The following is a 27191-nucleotide window of genomic DNA, read 5'->3' as shown; positions in this document are numbered from 1 at the left end:
GAGAGGTAGGTGGAGAGAAGTGTGGTTGTCTTCTTGGAACTGTACTTAGGGGATACATGAAATAAGTTCTTTTTATATTAAGAATAAATGACAGGGCCAGTGCTGTGTTATAGTAGGGTAAGCCTCCACTTGGGAGGTCGGCATCCCATATGGGTACATGTTTGTGTCCTGATTGCTCCTCTTCCAATCCAGCTCTCTGCTATGGCTTGGGAAAACAGTAGAAGATAGCTCAAGTGCCTGGGCACTTGCACTCATGTGGGAGGCCATGAAGAAGCTCCTGGCTCCTGGCTTTGGATCAACTCATCCCTGGCTATTGGAGCCATCTGGGGAGTGAACCAGCGGATGGAAGACTTTTCTCTCAGTCTGTCACTCTGTCTGTAACTCTTCCTTTGAAATAAATAAAGAAAAAAAAATTTTTAAAAAGAATAAAATAATAAATACAATTTAGAAATAACGTTTATTTACAAGTAAATTATGCATCCACATGTATGTGGTCACCAAAACAATGTTTATGGATAGTTTATTCAAATGGAAATATTCTTGTTACACTGAAAATTGAAATTGTTTATCTAGAATCTATTAGTTTAAGTATTATAAAATTGCATTAAATATTTTTCATTAATACATCAATATAATAAAAGTATAATACATGCTAGCCTAATGTCATGTACTCTGTTATACACACTTGGGGCAGTGTCAAAAAACTAGTATTTGCTTGTTTTCTAATGAGATGAGAAAATGTGTTACATAAAAAAGTATAGAAAACCATTGGATCAACTATCTGTATTAAAGAATGATGCTTGGAGAGTGAAATTACAGTTTATTTTTGTTATAAAAATAGCCTATTTGATATTTAATGACATTGTACCTGTGCATTTTGTGGGCAAATGAAGTGTTTCTGTATGTAGTCATAGTGTTTTGTCGTTTTGTATCCTCTCCATTGAGCCAAATGAACTTCCCTTAATTATGCTGAGGATTTTTTTTTTCTTGTTTATATGCCCAAAGGGTTTGTATTATACTGTTCTTAATTAAAAAGCCACATTATTATTCAATTTCATGAATTTTAACTATATTAAATTCCTTTTTCACATTTCAAAATCTTTTATTATTGAAAGTATCTACCTGAAAGTAATGAAATTTGAATGATGAAGAGACAAATTACATGTGTTCTACTGAATAATAATTTCATAGTATTTGGGTCCAGAGAAGTTGAATCATACATTCAGTTACATTGTTTGTTTTGTGTTTTTTTTTTTTCCTTAATTTTCCTTTCTTCTTCCAGGTTATCATAATAACCATGTATTTTATGTTACCAGTGAGCTTACTTTTGGGATAATACAGAATATATTGTATTCTATGTTATATTCTGTTCTCTTGCCTGGATGTAGTTTGATGGCATATCATTCAAAGAGAGGTACAATAATGTGAAGACACCTCGTATTTGGTCAGGTAGTATAAATGTGTGTGCAGTATAAACAGATAATCTCTTGAAAGGCCTTCAGGGAGCTGCTATTACCAGTGCAACAACTAGGTTTCATTAAGATTCACTAAGCAGAGGGAACCTAGAGAAAAAACACTGAGTGCAGTTTGATAATGCTTTATTACGAATGACAGATAACACAGTGAAACGTTTTTATAAGAAAGGTGAGAAATATAGTTACAGGATGCATAGATTAGGATTGGAGTCTGAAAGAGTTGAGAGTGACCCAGGAACCCTGGCTTCTTGTGTTGATGTACATACTCAGTGATAAACAGCTTGATAAAATTATTATGAATCTGGGACACCATTGTGGCATAGTAGGTAAAGCTGCTACCTGAGATGCTGGCATCCCATATGGGCATCAGTTCAAGTCCCAGCTGCTCCACTTGCCATCTAACTCTCTATTGATGTGCCTGAGATGAGCAGTAGAAGATGGCCAGAGTACTTGGGCCCTGCGCTCATGTGGGAGACCCAAATGAAGCTCTCAGGCTCTGGCTTCAGCCTGGCACAGCCCCAGATGTTGTGGTCATTTTAGGAGTAAACAGTGGATAAAAGATTCTCTCTCTCTCTCTCTCTCTCTCTCTCTCTCGTGTGTGTGTGTGTCTGGAACTCTGACTTTCAATCAAATAAAAAATAAATATTTAAAAAAATTATCATGGAGCTATCACAGCAGGAAGTGATTGTGAACTTTTCAATCTTAAAATGAGGTTGGGAGAGATATTTCCAGAATCATGTAAGGCTCTTGGTCTGTCACTTGTCTTCTATCAGCTGGAACCTTTAGACAATAGTGGACAAGGTGTGAGGAAGGTTTCCTCCAGAGTTCAGTTACTATCTTATCCTCGACAACTAGAAACCCACATCATCGGACTTTCACATCAAGCACATGAATGTTGTGTGCTTTCAGTTGAAGCAGGACTCTGGATTATCATGGGAGCAGACATTAAACACATAATTTTATTTCATATGATTGAATTTATGCTAAAATATGAGAAAATTCAAGTTACAGAAAGAATAGCATAACATTTTTTTAATTCTGAAAAAGCCTTAGAGTTACTGTGAAATACATCTTAGAACTAGTCCAGCTAGAAGATAAAATGTACATTATAAAAAACTATGTGTGAATTTCTAAAAATTTTTGCAACAAAAATTTTGTTTTAATTCCTTTTCTCCATGAACATTTTGAAGCCCCCTCATATTTAATCTTACTTTTGTTAAAAGAAAAACTGAGATCAATTCCATTTAACCAAGTTTACTTGAGTAAGACAGTTGTTCTAGAACAATTCCAAATCAAAGATAGCTCTAAATATTCCTGTCTTACATTGTGGTAAGTATAAGGAAGCTAATTAAAGCCAGTTTATTTCAGCTTAACACTTTCTTCTAAGACCTTAATGTGAATTTTCTCTCAGGGAGTAATCTAGAAATCTTTTGTTTTTATATAAAGTAAATAAATAAAATTAAAATTTCTCAGCTGGACAACCAGTTTACAGAAAATCAAATTCACTAGCCAAGTTTTACCACCATGTAGTAATGTGCAAAATGAGCCTTATAAAAACCTCTTTGGTGAACAAATGCATATATGGAAGTGGGCACTAGATTTGGACCCCATGCTATCTCTGAAACAGTGCCAGTGGCTAGTATTTTCTGAACTGAATATGCACAAGTACTGTACCAAGTGTTCATTTTTAAAACAAACTCAAGTAATCAGGTAATTTCATCCCATGTTCCTAACCAATGCTGCTAGTATATTACTTCTTATTGTGACTTTGTAATAGCCGTGAAACCCCTTTGTATTTCAGTTAAATAAAAAATTAATGTGTTTATATGTGTGAGTGGATTCATACAAGTGATTTTAATCTTAAAGGCAAAATAAAAGACTTGTTTATCTGCCATTGCTGTTAACAAAACCCTAAACTTAACCACACTGCTGATCAGCAAGCTCAAGGAAAAATATTTATCTTCTTTCTCCTCAAATTTGTGCATGCATATAATTAGTAATGAATTATAATATAAAAGACAAAATTAGGAAGCATTGGAGGAATTTTGTTTGAAATATTATTAATCTTATTTACTTGTGTCACTTATAATATTGATTTTTGGTAATTATTCCTACTTAGTGTTGTTTGGGACATTTTAGAATATTGTTTTAAAAATGCTTCATAATTGAACTACAATATGAAAATTAATATAAAAGAGCTTAGTAAACATCTCAATTATATTTGATATCTTGTCATTTTTTACAGGTTATAAAACGTGATTGAACTGAACATTTATTTGCTTGATCCTCATCATGAACCGTGCTTTTAGCAGAAAGAAAGGTAACTATTGACGTTTTAAAGGACTTGGGAGGCAAATCAATATTACTATGAAAATAAAGCAGAGTTATTAAGATATCAATGTTTCTTATTATCAAACGTTATTTCTTGCGAATGTGATCACATGAGGGCAATACAAATTTGCAAGCAATGCTAGTTATCTTTCTCTGGTTATCACCCTAATGAAAGAACAAAGTCATCCATTATACTTAGTTTACAGGACATATATGGTAATATATACCCTGATAATTTTATGCTATATTGTAAAATTACAAAGAATAAATGGTCTGAAACCTATCCTAACTTTGCTTTATGTAGACATATAATACCATATTCTAGGAGCTTATATAATGTTACAGTGATATAAATGAACTCGTGAGTATGAGAGTTTGTATGAGTGCACACGTAAGTGTTTTATGTATGCTGTTATTCAATAATATTGCTGATGGGAGGATTGCTGATGGGTGTTTTAATAATAATGAGGCCCAAATAAGTTATCATTCATTTTCAGGTAAGAATATATATATTTTTAAAAATTTATCTATTTATTTGAAAGGCAGAGTTACAGAGAGGCAGAAAGAGAGAGAGAGAGAGAGAGAGAGAGAGAGAGAGGTCTTCCATCCACTGGTTCATTCCCTAGGTGGCTGCAAGAGCCAGAGCTGTGCTGATCTGAAGCCAGGAGTCAGGAGCCAGGAGCTTCTTCCAGGTCTCCCACACTGGTCGCAGGAGCCCAGGGACATGGGCCGTCTTCTACTGCTTTCCCAGATCATAGCAGATAGCTGGATTGGAAGTGGAACATTTTTAAAAAAACTTGGTATTCAGAATAGTTTCAAATTTAAAAAACAAAATTGTGAAGTAGTACATAGTTACCATATAACTTACACCAAACTTCCTCTATTTTTAACATCTCAAGTATAATATACTTGTCACAGATAATGAACCACACCCAGCCTCCCTTATTTTTTTAAAATTTAACTCCCCTCTATCCCTCACACCCCTCCCAGCCTCTAGTAATCCACATTCTCAGTTCAGATTGAGCTTTTTCCTCTTAGTTCCCACATATGAGGGACAACACGAGGTATTTGTTGTTCTGTGCCCAACTTATTTCATTGAACATGTTGTCCTCCAATTCCATCCACTTGGTACAGATGACCATTTTTCATTCTTTTTTTATGGCTGAATAGTACTTTAGTGTGTAAAATTACAAAATTTTCCTTTTTAATTCATATGATAATATGCACCTTGGTTGATTCCATATCTTGGCTCTTGTACTCAGTGCTGCAGTAAACATGGTGGAGCAGGTGTTTTTGATACAATTATTCCATGTGTTGTGGATATGTACTTAGTAGTTGGATTGCTAGATTATATTATTATAGATTATTCCAGTTTTTTAAGAAATTTCCAAACTGTTTTCTGGAGGTACTGTACTAATTGTTATTCCCACCAATAGTATATAACATTTCCTGTTTATCCACATCCTCTAACATTTGTTACTGTGTGTATTTTTTGAAGATAGCCGCTATGACAGCAGTGAGATGATACCTCATTGTATTTTAGATTTGTGTTTCCCTGATGGCTGTTGATATTGAGAAATTTTTTCATATATTTTTTGGCCATTTGAGAACTGTCTATTCGAGTCCTTTGCCCATTCCTAACAGGGTTTATGATTTTTTTGTTTTGTTGAGTGTTTTTAGTTTCTCATATATTTTGGATATCAATCTTTGCCAGATAAGTAGCTTGCAAATATTTTCTTCCATTCTATTGGCATTCAATTACTGTGCTGATTGTTTGCTTTGTTGGGTAGATGTTTTTGAGTTTGATATAATCTTTTTTTCAGTTTTGTTTGTATTGGCTGCACTTCTATGGTCTTATGCAGGAATCATTGCCTACACCAATGTCTTGAAGTGTTTCCACTATGTTTGCCATCAGCGTTTTCATAGGCTCAGGTCTTACATTTATCCTTGATAACCAGAGATGCAGAAATTCTCAACTAAGTATTAGCAAACTAAATCCATGTACAACATCATGTGATCTACAAACATGGATAGTTTGACCTCCTGTCCAGTTTTGATGCCCTTTATTTCTTTCTCCTCCCTAATTGTTCTTGCAATTATTTCCAATATCATATTGAATACAAGTGGTGAAAGTGGGCATCTTCTTTAATTTCAGTTCTTAGGGGAAATGCTTTCACCTTTTCCCCATTCAGTATTGTGTTGGATTATCAAAAATTCCAATTCATATTCTAATATGTGGATAATGAACAGTGCAGAGCCAGTGACTAGAGTGATCTGTTCCATGCAGTCAGGCACGGTGTGTTCTCTCTTTATAGGGTATAAAAGATTAATCTGTTCATTTTAAAATGTCCGGGTAAGAAAGACAGGATAATGTAAGGATTTTCAACACAGGAAGTATAGCTGAGAACTCTGTGTGGTAATGGGAACTCTTTTTCAGTGTTTGAAGGGCAGCCATTGAGCCTTGGGCTAGGTTTAATGAAGGACAAATGGGAGTAAAATTATAAGGTCATTGACTTAATATAGGAAAGAATTCAAGTACAATTACCAAAAATTATAATGGAATTACTCAAATTATTAACTCTTTGTCACTATCATGACAGAGGTTTAGGCTTTTGGGTATGATATGGGAGAGCAATGTTTTTAGTAGGAATTTCGATAATGTGACTTTAATGCAATCCCAGGAAGCTAGAAATTTCTTACTTTACTTATTTTCTGAATAAGGAGAAACCAAAATGATATTGACTACAGTCTGTACTTTGCTTCTCATTTGAAACATAGGCCAAAAGTAAAATAATGTTTCTTTTTATATCCTTTACTACTAACAAGCCTAGAAATTTTTCTGTGATATGTTGAAGACATTTTAATAAAGTTATTGAAATTTTATTTTTTAAAAATGTTTTTAGATGTTTATATATGCTTACAATTTAATTTTTGTGGAAACTCATTTCTAATTAAGTATTTATTTGAAGGGTATTCAAAATGGTTTTCATTGAGAAATCATTGAGAAATTGTGCTTAAAAGTGGCACAAATAACCAGCAACTACATATTTGTTTCATTTGAATTCAGAAGGAGAACCACAATGGGGAAAATTGGAGTGATTTGAAGAATGAAGAATCAGCAGTATTTATTATTTCCTGTTTTGCTTCACTCTTTCAAACTTTCGTTTGATTTTTTTTATTTTGAAAGTCTAATGACTTAATATCCTCACAAGAAATTATTATCAATGTTGTACTTCAACTCTGAGTTAAAACCTGATCTTGGAAGTTCTACCATATATCTTCAATTCTTCAATCCATTCTTTTTTTTGTGTTTTTTTTTTTTTTTTTTTTTGGACAGGTAGAGTTATAGACAGAGAGAGAGAGAGAGAGAGAGGGAGAGAGAGAGGTGTCTTCCTTTTGTTGGTTCACTCCCCAAATGGCCACAATGGCCGGAGCTGCACCAATCCGAAGCCAGGAGCCAGGAGCTTCCTCCTGGTCCAAGCACTTGGGCCATCCTCCACTGCCCTAATGGGCCACAGCAGAGAGCTGGACTGGAAGAGGAGCAACCGGGACTAGAACCCGGTGCCCAAATGGGATTCCAGTGCTGCAGGTGGAGGATTAACCAAGTGAGCCTCTGCGCCAGCCCTTCAATCCATTCTGACTCTCTAACTAAGGATATTGAAGGAAAAATTCCTAGAACTTCTCTGTTCCTGGTTTCAGTGGCGTTGGGTGAATGAATTTTAATTTGAAATGGACAAACATGAATTTTAGAGAGTTCATATATCCTGACTACCTGGAGCTATAATCTTATCCTTAAGAGAATACATAATTCAGGTCATTTTCCAAAAACTAGCATTAATATATACCATAATAAGTATGCTAAACTGATCTTCTGTATATAAAGAGAATCGAAAATGAATCTTGATGTGAATGGAAGGGGAGAGGGAGTGGAAAAGGGGAGGGTTGCGGGTGGGAGGGACGTTATGGGGGGGGAAGCCATTGTAATCTATAAGCTGTACTTTGGAAATTTATATTCATTAAATAAAAGTTAAAAAAATAAAAGATATTGCAAAAAAGTATTGTAAATAAAGCAAATGGTCTTCTATAAGAAACATTTCATAGAAGACTCAGTTTACTTGGTCATCATGTGCATGCAATCTTAATAAGTAATCCTCTACCTCAAAAACCCAAAAAAATCAATTTAAAACTTACCCATAGTCTTTGTTTTTGATAAATTTCTGAATTACTTATTTGTTATTTTTCAATTGAATTAGCCAAATACTTCACTGATTTTTCTTTTCAAATGTTCACTTTGTGTTAGAGTTGCTTAGATATTCTGAAAAAACACAGAATATATCAGAATTGCATAATTTTATCTATATTGTAAAGCTCTTTAAAAGTTAGTCTATCATAATCATAGATTAATTTTTTTAGGATTTATTCATTTGTTTTGAAAGTCTGTTACAGAGACAAAGGGAGAGACACAGAGAGACATCTTCCATCCACTGGTTCATTCCCTGGCTAGTACTAATCCAGGCTAAAGCCAGGAGCTTCACCCAGGTCTCACGTGGGTAGCAGGGACCAAAACATTTGTACCGTCTTGCACTGCTTTTCCCACTCCATTAGCAGCAAGGTGGATCTGAAGTGGAGTAGCTAGGACATGAACCAGCACCCACTTGAGATTCTGGCATTATAGGCAATGGTTTTACCCTCTCTGTGATGACACCAGTCGCATATTTATTTTTAAATTTTTTAAAAAATTATTTATTATTTGAAAGTTGGAGTTACAGAGATGCAGAGGCAAAGAGAGAGAGAAAGAGAGAGAGAGAGAGAGAGAGAATCTTACATCTGCTGGCTCACTCGCCAGATGGCTACAACAGCCGGAGCTGGGCCAATCTGAAGCCAGGAGCCAGGAGCCTCTTCCGTGTCTCCCACTTGGGTGCCAGGGCCCAGGGCCTTGAGCCGTCTTCTACTGCTTTCCCGGGTGCATCAGCAGGAAGTTGAATCAAAAGTAGAGCAGCCAAGATTTGAACTAGCTCCCATGTGGGAGCCCGCAACACAGGTGGCAGCTTTACCCACTACACCATATCACCACTCCCTCTAGGTTAAATTTTAATAAGTATTTATTTTTAGATTCTTTTCCTATGTTATATTTCTCTTTTAATTTTTAAATATTTTTTAAAAAATTTATTTGAAAGGCTTCTCAGGACTCACCTCAAGGCTCACCCACACATATATATGAGTTAACGTAAAAAAGTCTTGCTCTGTGGCTTCTTTTTTTTACCCATGTATAAACTAGGCTGATAGTAAGGAATCATTTTAGAAATACTTTATAAGTGTACTGCCTATGCTAGGGGTTATGTAATGACCAACCACTACTCCTGGGGGCTGAGAAGTGATAGAGAGAGAGGGGGAGAGAGAGATTTTCCATCCACTGATTCCTTCCCCAAATAGCTGCAATGGCCATGGCTTTGCCACGAGAAAGTGAGGAGCCAGGAACTTCTTCCAGTTCTCCCACGTGTGAGCCCTTGGGCCATCTTCTGCTCTCTCAGGCCCGTTAGCAGGGAGCTGGATGGAAACTGAAATAGGACGTTAAGAAGCACATATATGCAGTGCCAGCATCTCAGGCAGCAGTTTAACCTGCTATACCGCAACATCGGCTCCTGACTTTTAAAATGTTATATATTCTATTTGCACATCAAAATAAATCTTTTATTAACATGGATAAAACATAGCATGTTAATAAATGTGATTAATTATGCTTTTGTTGACTTAATCAGTTGACATCCTGGTAACCTGATTTAATCCTTTTATATAGCATTTAGAATTCAATATTTAAATATTATTTTTCTCTCAATGAAAATTTTATTCGAATACATCTATTCATCCAACAGCATTTAATACATGTAAGGCAGGTGCTTTCACTATGTTAACCTCTGGTAATAAATAAATTTAGTAAAGTTCTGCATCTTTTTTGATGAGACCTTAATCTAAATGTGTTTTGAAAGCCTGAATTTGTTGACACAGCAGTCAGCATGGTTTGACATTTGTCAAACATTTTAGATGTTGACATTTCCATTCATGAGGGTATTCGTATTGGGATAGAGATTTTATTTTAATTTCAATGAAGGATAATACGTTTGGGAGTGTCTGTATTGCCATTTTTGCACTCATTCCATTTATCTAATTGTTTCTATGGCACATGTAATGACCAAGGGTCAGTTTCTCAGGACTCACCTCAAGGCTCACCCACACTTATATATGAGTTAATGTAAAAAAGTCTTGCTCTGTGACGTTTTTTCTTTTACCCATGTATAAACTAGGCTGATAGGAATCATTTTGGAAATACTTTATAAGTGTACTGCCTATGCTAGGGGTTATGTAATGACCAACCACTAAAACATTAACATTTGGTTTTGAGTGAATGCAGATTTTTGGCATTGTGGAAAGTGTAGTTTATGCACCGATAAGTTAACATGGTTATTATTTTGTTTATATACCAGAAGCAGCTGAACATACCCGCCCTTCTTCCAGATCACAGCAATATGAGACAATAGTAAAGGTGATATCATCAATTTATAATAATAGTGGCTGGAACTACAGCCCACACACTTGATCAGCAATATGTTTGCTGAAAAGACAAATCAATTAGGAATTATCCACCACCGAGTCCCAAGGGTCCTGTGAGAAATGGTATTTCCCGGGCCAGCACTGTGGCATGGCAGGTAGGGCGGCTGCCTGCAGTGCCGGCATCCCATATGGGCGCTGGTTCGAGACTGGGCTGCTTCACTTCTGATCCAGCTCTCTCTGTGGCCTGGGAAAGCAGTGGAGGATTGCCCAAACCCTTGGGCCCCTGCACCCACATGGGAGACCCCGAGGAGGCTTCTCTTTGTATTTGCACAGCTCTGGCCGTTGCAGCCTTTTGGGGAGTGAACCAGAGGATGGAAGAATTCTCTTGCCCTTTCTGTCTCTCTCTCTTTGCCTCATTGTAACTCTGCCTTTCAAATAAATAAATAAATCATTAAAAAAAGAAAAAAAAAATTAGTGGATGACAAAAAAAGGTAATACTCTCTATCTCAGAATTGTTATGAACCATCATATTCAGACTTTAGTCAGAATTTACATCCTTTTGAGAAATGTTGTATGATTTGGAAACAAGACATGAAAAGAATTGAGTGAAGGCATAAAAAGAGAATTGGGGTATCTTTTTTCCAAAATTAAGTTGGTTGACGTTTTTGTTGTTTTGGTGTACAGTACTGTGGTTTATTAATTTTATTATACAAGGCCAGACTCCATCCCAAATCTAGGCACAAATTATTCTTGAATTAATCATATCATATTACTATCCATTAGCAATTATAGAAATATAATTAAATGAAAATCTTTACAAAAAATAAATATTTCACCCATTAAATGTAAATATCAATATTACTTTTTGAAACTTATGATAAATTGTTTTTCAAAATATTTCATCCAGTGGTCTGAAATAGCCCCAGTGTTGTTTAGCCTTCATGTTTTGTCTTAGAAATTCTTTTATATTTGCATTCTATGCCATACACATGTTTAACATAAATATAGTGCATTATCCTTCAACTGTTATATAATACTTGATATTCTCAGGGCATATGCCATTTTCTTTGTGTTTGCAGATTCCTCAAGTCTGAGAAAAAATATTAGTGTTTTCAGATCTTTGCTTACACCATTTAAGAATATAGTACATTAAACATTGAAAATACTTTGTTAATAATCTAGTATTCCTTTTCACTGTGTATTTATTTAATATTTTTAATGGTAAACTATTCATTTGGTTTGTCCTGTGTACAATACTGTTTCAAAAATTTTAAATTCCATGGCAATAAGTACACCCAAAACTGTAGTTATGTGTACCAACTGAGACAAAATGCAATCGATGACTAATAAGTCTTAATCCAAAAGCCAACTTTGGGGGTGTAATCTTTTTTTTTTTTTAATTTTTAAATTTATTTGACAGGTAGAGCTATAGACAGTGTGAGAGAGAGACAGAGAGAAAGGTCTTCCTTCCATTGATTCACCCCCCAAATGGCCGCCACGGCCGGAGCTTCGCCGATCCAAAGCCAGGAGCCAGGTGCCTCCTCCCGGTCTCCCTCGCGGGTGCAGGGACCAAGCACTTGGCCATCCTCCACTGCCTTCCCGGGCCACAGCAGAGAGCTGGACTGGAAGAGGAGCAACCGGGACTAGAACCCGGCACCCATATGGGATGCTGGTGCCGCAGGCGGAAGATTAACCAAGTGAGCCACGGCACTGCCCCCCTGGGCGTGTAATCTTATTATTTTTTCTTTCCCTTATTCAATCCACAAAATGTTTGAGGATATAGTTGGAATATATTTATAAAGTTCAATAATCAATGAAAATATAAATAATCTCTATGGAAACAAAATGTAAGGAATATATGATACAAATTAGTTACATTATCTTCTATGCTTTTTTTAAAAATTTTTTTATTTATTTATTTGAGAGGTAGAGTTATAGACAGCGAGAGGGAGAGACAGAGAGAAAGGTCTTTCTTCCACTGGTTCAGTACCCATAACATAGATTGGAAGAGGAGCAGCCGAGACTTGAACCGGCATCCAAATGGAATGCAGGCGCCATAGGCTGACGATTAACCTACTGCACCAGAGCGCCGCCCCTCTATAATTTCAAGTTACTTTTATTCCTAATATTTTATTACCCATATCTAAGAAACATTTAAAATTACTGCATTCAAGATTATTTGTATGTAAATCTCCTGATAGTAGGTTTTCATTCAGTGTGATTCTATTTTTAGAATGATTATCTGAGTATTACATTGGTCTCTCAATGAATGTAGCAGATTGATTTATTTCACTCTTATACAAATGTGTTTCTTAGTTTAGTGTTAAACTTTTAATAGCATAGTTAAGTTTTGCTGCTAAAAATGATAATCACAATGAGTAAAGAACAGATTACTATCTGTTGTTCTGGGAGTTAAGCAAAATATCCTGTAATTCATGAGAGCATAAAGTGAGAGATGATAATTGTTTTAGTAGCATAATAAGATATAATTCCTCATAGCCCACTGATGTTGTTATTTTTATGTATTCTTGAAAAATTCAGCAACATTTATATTGCTTGAATAAATAAAAGCTAGATAGTTTCATACCAAGGAAAAAATTCTATAATTCCTCTCCAGCTATGATGCTCATTTATTTGATTGGTTATCCTTAGTTTAGCAAAAGACACTCAAAATTACAAACATCGTCACCCATCTCATACCCCTCAGATGCTAATGCTTAAGTATGACACCATGAGAACCTGTAATTTAATTTAATGCTGTATATTTTTCATTGCAGACAAAACATGGATGCATACTCCTGAAGCTTTATCAAAGCATTACATCCCCTATAATGCAAAGGTAAAAATGGCTCATATGATTTTTTTAATTTTCCTTCATTTTATTCCTTATTGGTCTCACAGAGATTGTTTATGTACTAAGATTTAAAATTACAAAGATAATAATGCAGTTTTTAGAATGGAATATTGCTTTTTTCTCTAAGTAAATTACTTCTTTTTAAAAAGTGTATTAGTAGTGTCATCTGCAAACATGGATAGTTTGCCTCCCTCCTTTTGTATTTTCTTAAATGATTTTGGTGTTGTTAAAATTATTTGGTGTGGCATGACCTGTAGGAAACCGAACAACTAACAAATCATCTTGTTTGAAAAACATTTTAAATTTGTATTACTCAGTCTAACTATAATTCTAAGCTGGACATGAGAAAAATGAGAAAAATTGCTAATGTAATAATTATACAATAAAACAGAAACAAAGAAAAATATTTTAAAAAGCAGAAAACTGTACAGTGTAATGTTTCATTGCTCTATTGCTTAGGCTACTGCATTTAAAATTATTTTTATTATTAATGTATAGAGAACAGATTCCATGTAGTTCATAAGTACAATTCTAAGAGCATAACATTATTTCCCACCCTCCTTTCCTAGTAGAGAAGCAGAGCAATCTACATACCACATCTTTTTTTTTTTTTTCTTTTTCCTAAGATTCATTTTACTTATTTGAAAGCCAGAGTTAGAGAGGTAGAGACAGAGAGAGAGGTCTTCCATCCACTGGTTCACTCCCCAGATGGCTGCAATGGCCGGAGCTGTGCTGATCCAAAGCCAGGAACCAGGATCTTCTTCCACATCTCCCACGTGGGTGCAGGGGCCCAAGGACTTGGGCCATCTCCTGCTGCTTTCCCAGGCCATAGCAGAGAGCTGGATCAGAAGAGGAGCAGCCAGGACTAGAACCAGTACCCATATGGGATGCTGGTGCTTCAGGCCAAGGCTTTAACCCGCTGCACCACAGTGCTGGCCCCACTCCACATCTTTAAAGATTTAATTTGTTGTTCTCTTGGACAAACAGACAAATGCAATTTATAAAAGGGACTTCTTTTTTTTTTTAATTTTTTTTTTTTGACAGGCAGAGTGGACAGTGAGAGAGAGAGACAGAGAGAAAGGTCTTCCTTTTGCCATTGTTTCACCCTCCAATGGCCGCCGCGGCCGGCGCGCTGCGGCCAGCACACCGCTCTGATCCGATGGCAGGAGCCAGGTGCTTTAAAAGGGACTTCTTTAAAGTATTATTTCGTGGTCAGTGAGCACCAAACCTGAAGTGGTTTTTCGAGAAATCTCTATCGAAATTTAGAGGAAGCCCAAAAATCCCAGTTAAAACGTTGAGATTGAGTATGTGAGCCTAACTGAAGCAACTGAACTTTGGAGACAGAATGGGGGAAAACAAAAATTATGTTTTGACAAGAACTTTGAGGGATTGTGTGTTAGTAAACTATACACTGGGCTGTAATGAGATTAAACAGGGATTATTTCAGGAAAAACAGAAAAAACATTCATTGAATAGAAAATTAGTGGTGTGTAACAGGGGCCCTCTGCAGTGCAGGTCTGTGTCTGCATCAGCAGGAAGAAGCTTTTAAGACCATCCAGAAACTCTTCCATAGCCGGTGCTCAGCCGCCGGTTTTGTAGATTGCAGCAACTCTATCTTTTCTTGCTGATTTTGCATGAAGCGAAGGCTCTGAAGTGGTTTCTATGTAAAACCAATATCCTGAGATCAGCACAGTGTTATGTACTTCCTGTGATGCTAACGTGAACACTGAGGGCCATTATTTCCTGTGAACAGTCTCATCAGTTGAGTAAGTTACTCTCCAGCTCTCCCACACATCTTCCTATTTTGTATTGACAAACTATGTGAAAACCATTTAGTAGATTATTGAATCTAGAAATCTATTCCTTTAAAGTGCACACTGTTTTAATATTATGTCAGAATTGCATTTTTCTTTTTTATGAAGCAATTTTTATTAATTCTTATGTTAATGTGATATTAATATAAAGAGAACAAATTCAGTGAAGTTCATAGATACGGTTTTAAGAATAAAGTTGCACTTCCCTAAATCCACGCGTCCCTCCCTTCCTTCCTCCTTCCCTGCTTTTCTTCCTTCCTTCCTTTCTTTTTTATTTAATGAATATAAATTTCCAAAGTACAGCTTATGGATTACAATGGCTTCCCCCCCATAACGTCCCTCCCACCCGCAACCCTCCCCTCTCCCGCTCCCTCTCCCCTTCCATTCACATCATGATTCATTTTCAATTCTCTTTATATACAGAAGATCAGTTTAGCATACATTAAGTAAAGATTTCAACAGTTTGCTCCCACACAGAAACATAAAGTGAAAAATACTGTTTGAGTACTAGTTATAGCATTAAAGCTCAATGTACAGCACACTAAGGACAAAGATCCTACATGAGGAGTAAGTGCACAGTGACTCCTGTTCTTGACTTAACAAATTGACACTCTTGTTTATGGCATCAGTAATCACCCTAGGCTCTTGTCATGAGCTGCCAAGGCTATGGAAGCCCGCTGAGTTCACTGACTCTGATAATATTTAGACAAGGCCATGGTCAAAGTGGAAGTTCTCTCCTCCCTTCAGAGAAAGGTACCTCCTTCTTTGATGACCCATTCTTTCCACTGGGATCTCACTCGTGGAGATCTTTCATTTAGTTTTTTTTTTTTTTTTTTTTTCCCCAGAGTGTCTTGGCTTTCCATGCCTGAAATACTCTCATGGGCTTTTCAGCCAGATCCGCATGCCTTAAGGGCTGATTCTGAGGCCAGAGTGCTATTTAGGACATCTGCCATTCTATGGGTCTGCTGTGTATCTCACTTCCCATGTTGGATCGTTCTCTCCCTTTTTTATTCTATCAGCTAGTATTTGCAGACACTATTCTTGTTTATGTGATCCCTTTGGTTCTTAGTCCTATCATTATGATCAGTTGTGAACAGAAATTGATCACTGGGACTAGTGAGATGGCATTGGTACATGCCACCTTGATGGGATTGAATTGGAATCCCCTGGTATGTTTCTAACTCTATCGTTTGAGGTAAGTCAGCTTGAGCATGTCCCAAATTGCACATCTCTTCCCTCTCTTATTCCCACTCTTATATTTAACAGTGGTCACTTTTCAGTTAAGTTTTAGCACTTAAGAAGAATTGTGTATTGATTATAGTATTCAACCAAAAGTATTAAGTAGAACAAACAAAAAAAAATACTAAGAGGGATAACATATCAATTTGCTCATCAACAGTCAGGTCTAGTACCACTGGTACTAGAACAAAAAAAAATACTAAAATGGATAAAGTATTACATTGTACATCAACCGTCAGGACAAGAGCTGATCAAGTCACTGTTTCTCATAGTTTCCATTTCATTTCAACAAGTTTCTCCTTTGGTGCTCAGTTACCTGGTCATTTGCAACAAGATGGAGGAATTTGGAAAACATCATGCTGAGTGAAATAAGCCAGTCCCAAAGGGACAAATATCATATGTTCTCCCTGATCGGCGACAACTAACTGAGCACCTTACTTCCTTTCTTTCTTTATTCCTCCACTGAATCTGTAGAGTACTTTAGGTAGCAGAGACATTGTAATGATATTAATTCTTCCAACCCATGAGCAAGGAACAGCTTTCCATTTTTTGTGTGTGTTCTTGATGATTTCGTTCATCAACTTTTTATGATTTTCATTGATCTTTCACTTCTTTGTTAAATTTATTCCTAAATATCTCATATTTTGAAGGCTATTGTAACTGCTATTTCTTTCTCGATTTATCTTTCAGAGAGTCCATCATTAACATACAAAAAGCTACTGTTTTTATATGCTTATTTTGTAATCTGCAATTTTACTGAATTGGTTTATTGGTTCTAACTCCTTTTTGATGGAGTGTTGGGTTTTTCATAACTATGTATAACATGATGGCACCTGCAAACATGAATCTTTTGACTTCTGACTTTCCAGCTTTGCTTTATTTCTCTTTCCTAATTACTCTGGCTAATCCTTCCAATTCTATATTGACTGAGAGTGGTGAAAGTGGAAATCTGTGTCTTGTTCTAGCTCTGAGAGGAGATGTTGTCAGCTTTTTCTCATTCAGCGTGATATTAGCTGTTGGTTTGTCATGTGTAGCCTTTATCATTTTGAGGTATGTTCCTTCTGCACATAATTTGTGGGACGTTTTATTCATGAAGAGATGTTGAAACTTACCAGATGCTTTCTCTGCATCTATTGAGGTACCCAGATGGTTTTTGTTCCTCATTTTGTTAATGTAATTTATGACATTTATTGATTTCTAAATGTTGAGCCACTCGTGCATCTCTAGAGTAAATCACACTTGACTGTGATGGATGATCTTTCTGCTGTGGATTTGGATTTGGTTTGTTAGTATTTCATTGAGAATACTTGCATCTATGTTCATCAAGAATATATGTCCACCATTTTCTTTTCATGAAGCATATAGCATTTTTTTTGTGGGAGTTTTGCTATAAGAGTGGTTCTGACTTCATAAAAAGACATTTGGTAAAGTTCTATCTTGTTCAATAATTTTTCAATAGTTTGAAATACATCTGGGCTTGCTGCTCTTTATTATTATTAAAAATATTTATTTATTTATTTGAAAGACAGAGTTACAAAGAGGCAGATGCAGAGAGAGAGAGACAGAGAGAGAGAGGAAGAGAAAGACAGGTCTTCCATCCACTGGTTCACTCCCCAAATGGCCTCAATGGCTGGAGTTGGGCTGATCCAAAGCCAGGAGCCAGGAGCTCCTACTGGGTCTTCCACACAGGTGCAGGGGCCCAAGGACGTGGGCCATCTTCCACAGCTTTCCCAGGCCATAGCAGAGAGCTGGTTCAGAAACAGAGCAGCCAGAACTTGCTGGCACTGCAGGCAGTGGCTTTACCCACTACGTCACAGCGCCAGCCCCGAGTTTGTTGCTCTTTAAATGTTTGTAGAATTCAGTTGTGAAGTCACCAGGCCCTGAACTTTTCTTTAATGCAAGACTTCTGATTACTACTTCAAACTCATTGCTTTTTATGGATCTTTTTATAGAATTATAATTTTCACATGAATTCACCAATTACTATTTATTTTACTTTTAATTTTTATTAATATAAATAGATCCGATTCCATGAATTTCATAGAGTTCTAAGAAGACAACCATACTTTTTATGCTCCCTTCCTCAGTCTCCCCTCACTTCTTCCTTCCTTCCTTTCTTCCCTTTCTTTTCTTTTAATTTTTGTGATAACATGCTTTGAATTTGCTTTATAATCACAGGTTTAATGCACCACTAGTCAAAATGTTCTACAAGTAAAAGGTAGAAAACCAGTGTTCCACGGGGATGGGCAAGGGCTATAAACAACATAAACAACAGTGAGGTCATAAAATATCAGTTTGATATGTCTTGTTTTGAAAAGTGAGATTGTTGACATCAGTGTTTTCGTAAAATAGTGGGTCACAGTTAAAAGTTTGAAAGCCCCAGTCTTTAAATGGAAGCCTGTTTTTTTTTTTTTTTAAGATTTTATTTATTTGAGAGGTAGAGTTACAGACAGTGAAAGGGAGAGAGAGAGAGAGAGGTCTTCCACCTGCTGGTTCACTCCCCAAATGGCCGCAATGACTGGAGCTGCGTCGATCTGAAGCCAGGAGCCAGGACCTTCTTCTAGTCTTCCATGCAGGTGCAGGGGCCCAAGGACTTGGGCCATCCTCCACTGCTTTCTCAGGCCACAGCGGAGGGCTGGATGGGAAGAGGAGCAGCTGGGACTAGAACCGGTGCCCACGTGGGATGCCAGCGCCAAAGGCGGAGGATTAACCTACTGCGCCACAGTGCCAGCCTCAAAACCTGCCTTTAAACAGCTCCAAACATTTCTCCAGATTTAACTTATTTAAATCATAAAATAATAAGGAAGGGGATTACCTAAAAGAGCAGTTAAGTTTTTAATAGAAAAGATGATTAACCTCTAAGTTTAACCGCATGTCCTCATTGAATATAACATCTTAAAATGATTATTGAAATATGTATGTAAATATGTTCGTAATGACAAAGAAATGTAGTAACAAGTGAATATAGCTTCATTCATGCATTTACACAAGTATCTGTTTGTTTGACTAGAGCTGCTACTTTATGAAAGATCCTCATCTAGGCAGTACGAATCCATTAGGAAACTAGATAGATAAAAGCCTGGCCCCCTTGGAAGCATATTTAATAACCCAAATATATTTTGAGAAACAGTAATAAGAAAATCGTAAGCCTATTTTTATTTGTTAAGACAAAGTCAATCAGTATTTTCAAAATATACATTATATGGCATGCATATTAGTAATCATACTTATAATGTTAATCCAGTATTTTATGTTGAATTTGACATTCCAGGCTGTTAGTAATTGCCGTAGAGAAAAATCAAAATAGGCTTGCAGGATATTGGGTTGGGAGAACTGTGAAAGAGAACACTGTTTTATTTAAAATGGTCAGAGAGGGCCTCGAGAGCAGAGGCCTAAATTAGGAAGTGATGATGTCACTGCATGGAGGGAAAATGTCCAGGCATGGATAGCATGGACAAGGTAGCAGGGAAACAGGAGTAAGTGCAAACCAAAAGCTACATGTGCAGTAGAACACAGAGGTGTGGGCTTGTCTTTTGGCTTTTTGTAGGGACTTTTGAGTCACTGAAGACTTCGGGAAATTGTAGATTTGGATAATGTTTTGAGAGTGACAAGAGCTGAGACACTGTTAGAAGAAAATATAGGTGAACACTTTAAGATATTGGTGTAACTGATGTCTTCTTGGATAAGACCCCCAAAGCACAGGCAACTAAAGCAAAAGTAGACAAATGAGATTATATCAAACTCAAACTTCTGCACAGCAAAGGAAACAATTCACAGAATGAAGAAACATTGGACAGAATGGGAAAAAATTTGCAAGCTGAGACAAATTATTAACAGAAATTTGTAGTAAGGATACAATGGTGGAAACAGTGATTCTAGAAAAGAAAAGTGGTTGTATCTTGAACAGTAGCAACTGGAGAGAAAAGTCATAAGAATCTTAATGTATTTTGAAAACAAAGCTGATGGGACCTGTACGTGATTTGTGTGTTCATTTCCTACTCATGCTATCAGGGAAATATTAAGGCAAAAATTAAAAAAAAATAAAAATAAAAATAAAAATAAAAAAGAAAAATCTTTTGCTCCCTCCTAAGGAAGGCTGTAGTATTTTCCATTCCCTCTAGTTTTTGATAGAATGCTGAAGTGTCATTTTTATGAAAGTGAAGTATTTTGTAGGTGTGAGATAGTTGCTTCCTAGATGAATTATGACAAATGTTTCATAAGAAAAATTTTATTATTAAATATTTTATTCTAAAATGTGTATTTATCCTTTCATAAAAGGTATGGCTTAAAGGTATAAAAATGCAGTTCTAAAGAGATCATTGTGTTATTTGGCACCATGCTGCAATAAGGAGAGTCAGCAGTCAGCATTCCTTGATTATCTGTTTACTGTTTTCCAAGCTCTAGAAGTGAGCAAATCCAAAACAAATGTGAGCAGACTTTAACCTTGAAAACTTATGACCTCCCTGAGGAGAGAAAACAGTCACATAAAAGAAATGAAGACATTATGAGGAAAGCTACTACATAGATAATGACTAACAAAATAGAATATGAATGTCAAAGAGAGGTTTGAAAAGAAAGACCATGTTACATTTCATTTCAATGCCTTCTAGAGGTTAAGTTTGTAGGTGAAGCATGGTATTGTTTGCCACTAGGGTATGCTTGATAAGAAGGAAGCTTGCTGACTCAGTAAGTTGTGTCTTTTTCAGCTACAATTTTGCAATCACAACAATCTAAATTTAATCTCCCACAATGTTTATAATCTATAGGCTCTTATTTAGCTTAAAAACACACCAAACAAAAACTGCTATATCAAATATAACAGTTAGATGTCAGAACTTGAGAATTCTAACCCTCAATAGTTTGAAAATCCTATCTTGGTCATTACAATTGATAATTCTCATTACACCTGTCAAATAATGATTACACTAAGGAAATAAGGACTTAGATTTGTGGCATGCTCAGGTGCCTCCCATAAGCACAAGCTGTACGCCACCAACTCCACTGAGGCTACTAGAATTTTATAGCCACACAGTTTCTGTGTCTTATTATGGTGATTGGAGCAACCACCTGTCAGTCAAACTAGGTTTAATTTTCCACTCTCTCAGCTAATCTCTGTATTATGTAACTTTTTAATCCTTGAGTAAATTTTCAAACCTTGAGTTTTCTCACTTATAAAGTAAGATTTCATGAGTTGATGTGAGTTTTAAATATGTTAATGAATAAAAACCCTGCTTTTTGACTGGCATGTCAAAAGCTCTTTGTAATTAATGTTTTTCTATGAAAAGTATTCTGACAACTCTGTAGGTAGCACTAGTTATTATTATCTCTTGAAAATAATTTAGTATCTGCACTATCATCTGAAAACTAGAGAATAAAACCACTTAGATAACATTACAAATGTTTTTTTCTAACTATATCAGGAACAGGGACAGCCCTAAGGTATCTGCAGTGGCAGTAGGGTAGGAGTGTTCCTATGGGCATGGCAGGAGACTCAATACTGCCAATCTTTGTTTATTTATGTAGAAAGAAAATATTTTTTGTGTAGACAAAATATACCGCTGTGATTGTACTTCCCTATTACCCTGATTTCTCAATAATATCATTGTAGAATGTTAATGCAAAAACTGTCCTGGTGTTAAAGAAACATAGGTAAAAAGTTAATGAGGAGAGAAAGTGATATTTTGTGGCCTAATGAGTTATGGTAAAGGAAGCTTTAATATAAATCATTTTTAATATTTCATAAATTATTTTTGGTGGATATATTATCATTTACTCTTGAGTGAAATGTTAATGTTGGTCTATGACTTAATTGAAGAAAATTTCAGTTCTTAGAAATAAATGGTATTTTATACTCTGTCAGAAAATCGAAATCAAGGGCAGGTGTTGGGCCTAACGTTATGACACTTGTTAAGATATCCTTGTCCCATAGTGGAGTAGCAGGATTCAATTGCTAGCTCTGGCTCCAGACTCCAGCTTCCTGCTAATGCTGAACCTTGGGGGTAGTCCTGAAGGCTCAAGTGCTTGCTTCCTGCCACCCATGTGAAAGACCATGATTAAATTCCTGGCTGCCAGCTTTGGCTTAGCCTAGAACCTGTACTTGTAGATGTTTGGGAGTGAACCAGTAGATGGAAATTCTGTCTCTCTGCCTCTCAAAATTTTTTTAAAAAGGAAATCAGGAAAGAAAATATATTAAAATTGAAGCCTGTGGAGTCATTGGAAATTGTGCAAAAGATACATCTCTAATCAATGAGATGCATTGCTGAAACATCCAAAATTATTTAGAATTCCAAATTTGTGAATTCTAGAACAACTATACTAGCAGCAAACAAATGTTTACCAGTTTTGCTTCCTCTTGGGAAGGAGGCAGGAGTGTAAAGAAACCATAAAGAGCTGAAGTGCTATCCATGAAATTCATTTGATTTATTCAAATAGGAAATTTTAGTTATTCTTAGGGTATTGAAGCTGTTAAAAAATAGGTTTTATACAGACTTTTAACATTTTTTTCTTAGATTTTGAATTAGCCTTTAATGATACTAACATATACAACTTATACTCATTCCAACTCACTCATTTTCAATGGAAAAATGAACTTACAAGCTAAAGTATAAATGCCATGTCCTTGAACTAAAGAAATAATAGGTCTGTAATACACAAAAATGGTAACTCTATATCTACAATCATTTATAAATGTCCCTTTACTTGCCAAAGCAGCACTGGAAGATACTTAAAAGGAAATTAGAAATCTATAAAATGTTATTTATTCCTTGTCTTCTTTATAGTGGTAAGCTTGCATGTTTTTCATGCCCATGCCTGTGAAAAAATATGAAGAGCAATCAATTGGAAAGTTGTTGAATTGTGGCTTCACAGTTGCACTTAGAAAATACAAGAAAAAATAGAAAAGGAGAAATGGCAGTGAATGACTATTATATGACTTCTCGATTCTTGAGATGAACTTTTAAAACCAATATGTTTTGAAAAACTTAAGCCTTTTCTAAGAAGATGCTTACCCCTCCTCCCCACTTTTGTTTCCTCAGGTGACTGAAATTATTATTGGATATAATTTGATGGTCATGATCACTTTTTTTTTTCATCTCAGAAAATGCCCTAAAATGTGTAAGATAGCTGTTAGAAATTACAGAATAGAAGTCAAAAACTTCATATTAAAATCTCACAACATTTCTCCAAGGATACAGAGCTATTTTGTTCTGTGTGTGTGTGTGTGTGTGTGTGTTTTTCATATCTTATGATTCAAAGACTTTTTAGTGATTCAGAGACATCTTAGTATTTCAAAGGACTTTGGGACTTAGTGTTCCATCTCACTCATTTTCTTGATAAAATAAGTTGGGGCCTAGAGAGCTTTAGTGTTCTGTTCTAGCTTCTATAGGAAAATAGTATCAAAATTAGGTGTGGAAATAAAGTCTCAGCATTCGTTTTGATTTCCACTGCAGTTAAAAGAGATTAATCTTTCTTAGCCAATAGTTGAATGACCTTAAAGTAAAATAAGATTCCATGTATGCTGTTTGTATGTCTTACAAGGAAATCATTTTGTTCATGGGGTCCTGTGTATTGCTTGGTGCTTTCTGCATCATTTAAAACCATCCAGAGTTTAGCAGACTTATGAGTGAGTGAAGCAAGAGAGAGAGCACTCCTATCCACTGACTCACTCTCCAAATGCCTAAAACACTAGGAGCTGGGCCAGCTTGAAGCTGGGAGCCAGGGCACAATTCAGATCTTCTTGTGGGTTGCAGAAACCCAATTTTCTGAACCATCACTGTTGCCTCCCAGGATCTGCATTAGCTGGGGTCAGCAGCTGGAGCAGGGTATCAAACCCAGCTACAGTGCTGTGTGATACTGGCATCTTAGCCTGTACCTTACCATGAGATTGAACACCCAGCTCAGGATGGGCAATTTTAGAACAAAGAATATAAAAAAAAAAAAAATGAGAAATACGAATGAAGAGGAGGGGATTGTTACAGAAGGTAAAATGTGTCAGGAAACCTCAGGACCTGAAAATGATTTCTGTTTGAACACAGAATCAGCATTATCAATGGATTGCATGATTGCATGTCAAATACAGTCAGCTTTCTGTTTCCGTGGCTTCCATATCGGTGTATTCAACCAACACAGATTTAAACTGTTCAGAAAAGAGGTTGCATCTGTTCTTAAATGTTCAGACTGCCCCTCACCACCATCATTTCCTAGACAATGCAATAAAATGGTACTTCAAAATGTTATTGGAAAAATGGAATTAAGAGATAATTTGATTTCTGTGCATAAAGACAAAGACTTACAAATTTGATGCTAATGGTGGAATGTGCTACTTTGAACATTACTAAACACTGTTTTGGGGGCTCTACAGGAAGAGACCATAATATGCATTTTAATAACAACTATTTTCATAGCTTTATGTTGTATTAGGTATCAGAAATGATCTAAATATCATTTAAAATATGTATATTCCCTGTGAATATTGTGTCATTATAAGTGATTGATCATCCTAAACTTTTGGGGGGGACCATGGAGTTCTGGAGCCAGTTCCCCATGGATATGGAGATACAAGAAGACAACTGTATTGATGAGAAAAATGTTAGGAGGAGGCACGTGGCCTCCAGGGTTCTCTCTTTATCATTTGATTTGACTGTTATATAAGGCAGGTGGCCAGCTCACTCCAGAGACCTGAAATTCTGCTGAAGACAAACTAAGCATTTTAAGAGATGACTTAGAGTAAATCATCTTTCATCCCTTAGGAGATATATACATAAATACATAGTTTTTAAATCAAACTAAAGTTATTTCTGCCTTTTTTCTAATGTTATGAATGATGGGAAACTTCATCTCCAGAGCAGCCATGCATATTTTTACATTCAAGAACAGTCTCCTGTGGTGGGCCTGTTTCTCAAGTTTCCAGGATTGTTTATCATCTTCGATTTTTTTTTTCTTCCTGCTGGAACCAAGAGGTTTTTTTTTTTTCCCAATTTTAAAAATCATTTTCAAAAAAGCAAAAGTAGACTCCAGTGTCAGTCTTTATATCAATCAAATAGTATCAAAACATTTCCCCTGCACAGTAGTGATAATGAAGCAGTAAAAAGAATGGTCGCTGGGGAGTTAAAGTTCTGATGTAATTTATGCAACCTAATCTGAGAAAACATGCATGCCAAAGTATAGAGAACACAGGTTAAAGATTTGAAAAAAGAAACATTTGTTCCTATTATTAGGTGAGCAATGTATTTTCTTTTCTTCTTTTCAAGATGGATCTATTTATTTATTTGAAAGGTAGAGTGACACAGAGAGAGGGAGAAAAAGGGAAAGAAAGAGAGGGACAGAGACAAAGAGACAGAGACAGAGAGAGATTGATCTTCCATTACTGTTTCATTCTCTAAGTGACCCCATAAAGCCAGGAACTCCATCTGGCTCTTCCACAGTTGGCAGGGGCCCAAGCACTTGAGACATCATCTGTTTCCTTCCCAGGCTCATAAGCAGGGAGCTGGGTGGGAAGCATAGCAACAGAGACTCAAACTAGTGCTCCCATAAGCGATGACAGCATTGGAAGTTGTGGTTTAACCTTCTGCACGATAATGCCAGTCTCCCTTATTTTATTTTCCAAGAAAAATGAATTTATTATTTAAGAAACATGAAGCATGGTAATTATTAAAGTTTAAGCAATACATAAAAGTAGAGAAGTATAGAAATTAGCACATACTTCAAAATCCTACCAGGCAGAAATAAGCCAGTGATAACTCTCAATTTAATGGTATTCCAGGCGTCTCACCACAAATGCAAGTGTAAGAATAGACATATAGATAGATTAAAGGTAGTATTCAACATTATTAAAAACTCTCTACCAATACATTTCTAAGCATTTTACATGGTAGTATTTGATTTAATCCTGCCAAAACCCAATTATTAAGGCTATTAATATTCCTTGTTGAACAGCTAAACTATAACATTTAACTCTAAGGTTTAGGAAAGTGATACTGAGGATGAATGATTAGATAGGAAGAATTAACTTTATAAAGAGGAAATTGCAAAGAGGGAATGGGGGGTGCAAACTGTTGAAGTCTTTGCTTAATGTATACTAAACTGATCTTCTGTTAAAAAAAAAAAAAAAGAAGAAATTATCAATTCCCAACTTGACTCTCACTGGGATTAAACATGACAATAGGTCTGATCTGATTTCATCATCATTTAAAAAATCATCTATTATTTTTCACTTTGTGTTTGTGTGGGAGCAAACTGTTAAAATCTTTACTTAGTGTATGCTAGACTGATCTTCTGTATATGGGGAGAGTCGAGGGTGAATCCTCATGTGAGTGGAGGGGGAGGGGGAGTGGGAGGGGGGAGGGATGCGGGTGGGAGAGACGATATTGGGGGGAGGCCATTGTGGTCCATGAGCCGTGTTTTGGAAATTTATATTCATTAAATAAAAGTTAAAAAAAATGTAAAAAAAAATTGGAGAAGTAGGAAGTGGTTTATAGATTGTGACAGATACATAAGATGTTAATAATAATGGAATCTGGGTGTGGGATGTGTGGACTTCTCAGTCCAACTCCACAATTTTTGTTTGGTAAATTAAAGTTCAAAAAAGTTACATCAACCAAAAAAATGAAAAAAGAAATTATTACATACATACTATTTTAAAACAAAAGGCATTGAACTTTACAGAGGAAAAAATATGGAAGTGAATCAAAGGAATTACTAAATTTCAGATATGTATCTCTTTGCCAAAAAGGATTTTAGTTCCTAAAAGATTGCTCTAAGGATAAAGAAACATGATTGTGAAAGTCATTATGTATTTGGCGTCCTTGTGTTTTTCCTTAATAGCACATTTTGAGTTTTGACAGTGTGCTTATATGAATGATGAGGTGAATAACCTACTTCCATTTCCTTCTGCTTGCATGTTCCACTTCGAGTTTTGTTGCTTATTTCAAA

General features: G+C 36.0%; 1 protein-coding gene across 6 annotated transcripts in view; it reads left to right on the top strand.

The window, feature by feature from the left end:
* The window catches only part of GULP1 (GULP PTB domain containing engulfment adaptor 1), a 316944-nt gene that overhangs the window by 199532 nt on the left and 90221 nt on the right, over positions 1 to 27191 (top strand). For all 6 annotated transcript variants that reach the window (XM_051848376.3, XM_051848368.3, XM_089329025.1 and 3 more), the window contains 2 exons: positions 3721 to 3795; positions 13133 to 13194. In XM_051848376.3, coding sequence (XP_051704336.1) covers positions 3768 to 3795; positions 13133 to 13194 — 90 coding nt within the window. In that variant the 5' untranslated portion in view covers positions 3721 to 3767. The remainder of the gene's footprint in view (positions 1 to 3720; positions 3796 to 13132; positions 13195 to 27191) is intronic.

This window comes from Oryctolagus cuniculus, chromosome 3, assembly GCF_051225735.1.
Source record: "Oryctolagus cuniculus isolate XC-2025 breed Fujian yellow rabbit chromosome 3, ASM5122573v1, whole genome shotgun sequence".
NCBI classification, from domain to species: Eukaryota; Metazoa; Chordata; class Mammalia; order Lagomorpha; family Leporidae; genus Oryctolagus; species Oryctolagus cuniculus.
Note: the sequence above shows the minus strand (reverse complement) of the source record. Positions and strands in the feature narration are given on the sequence as shown.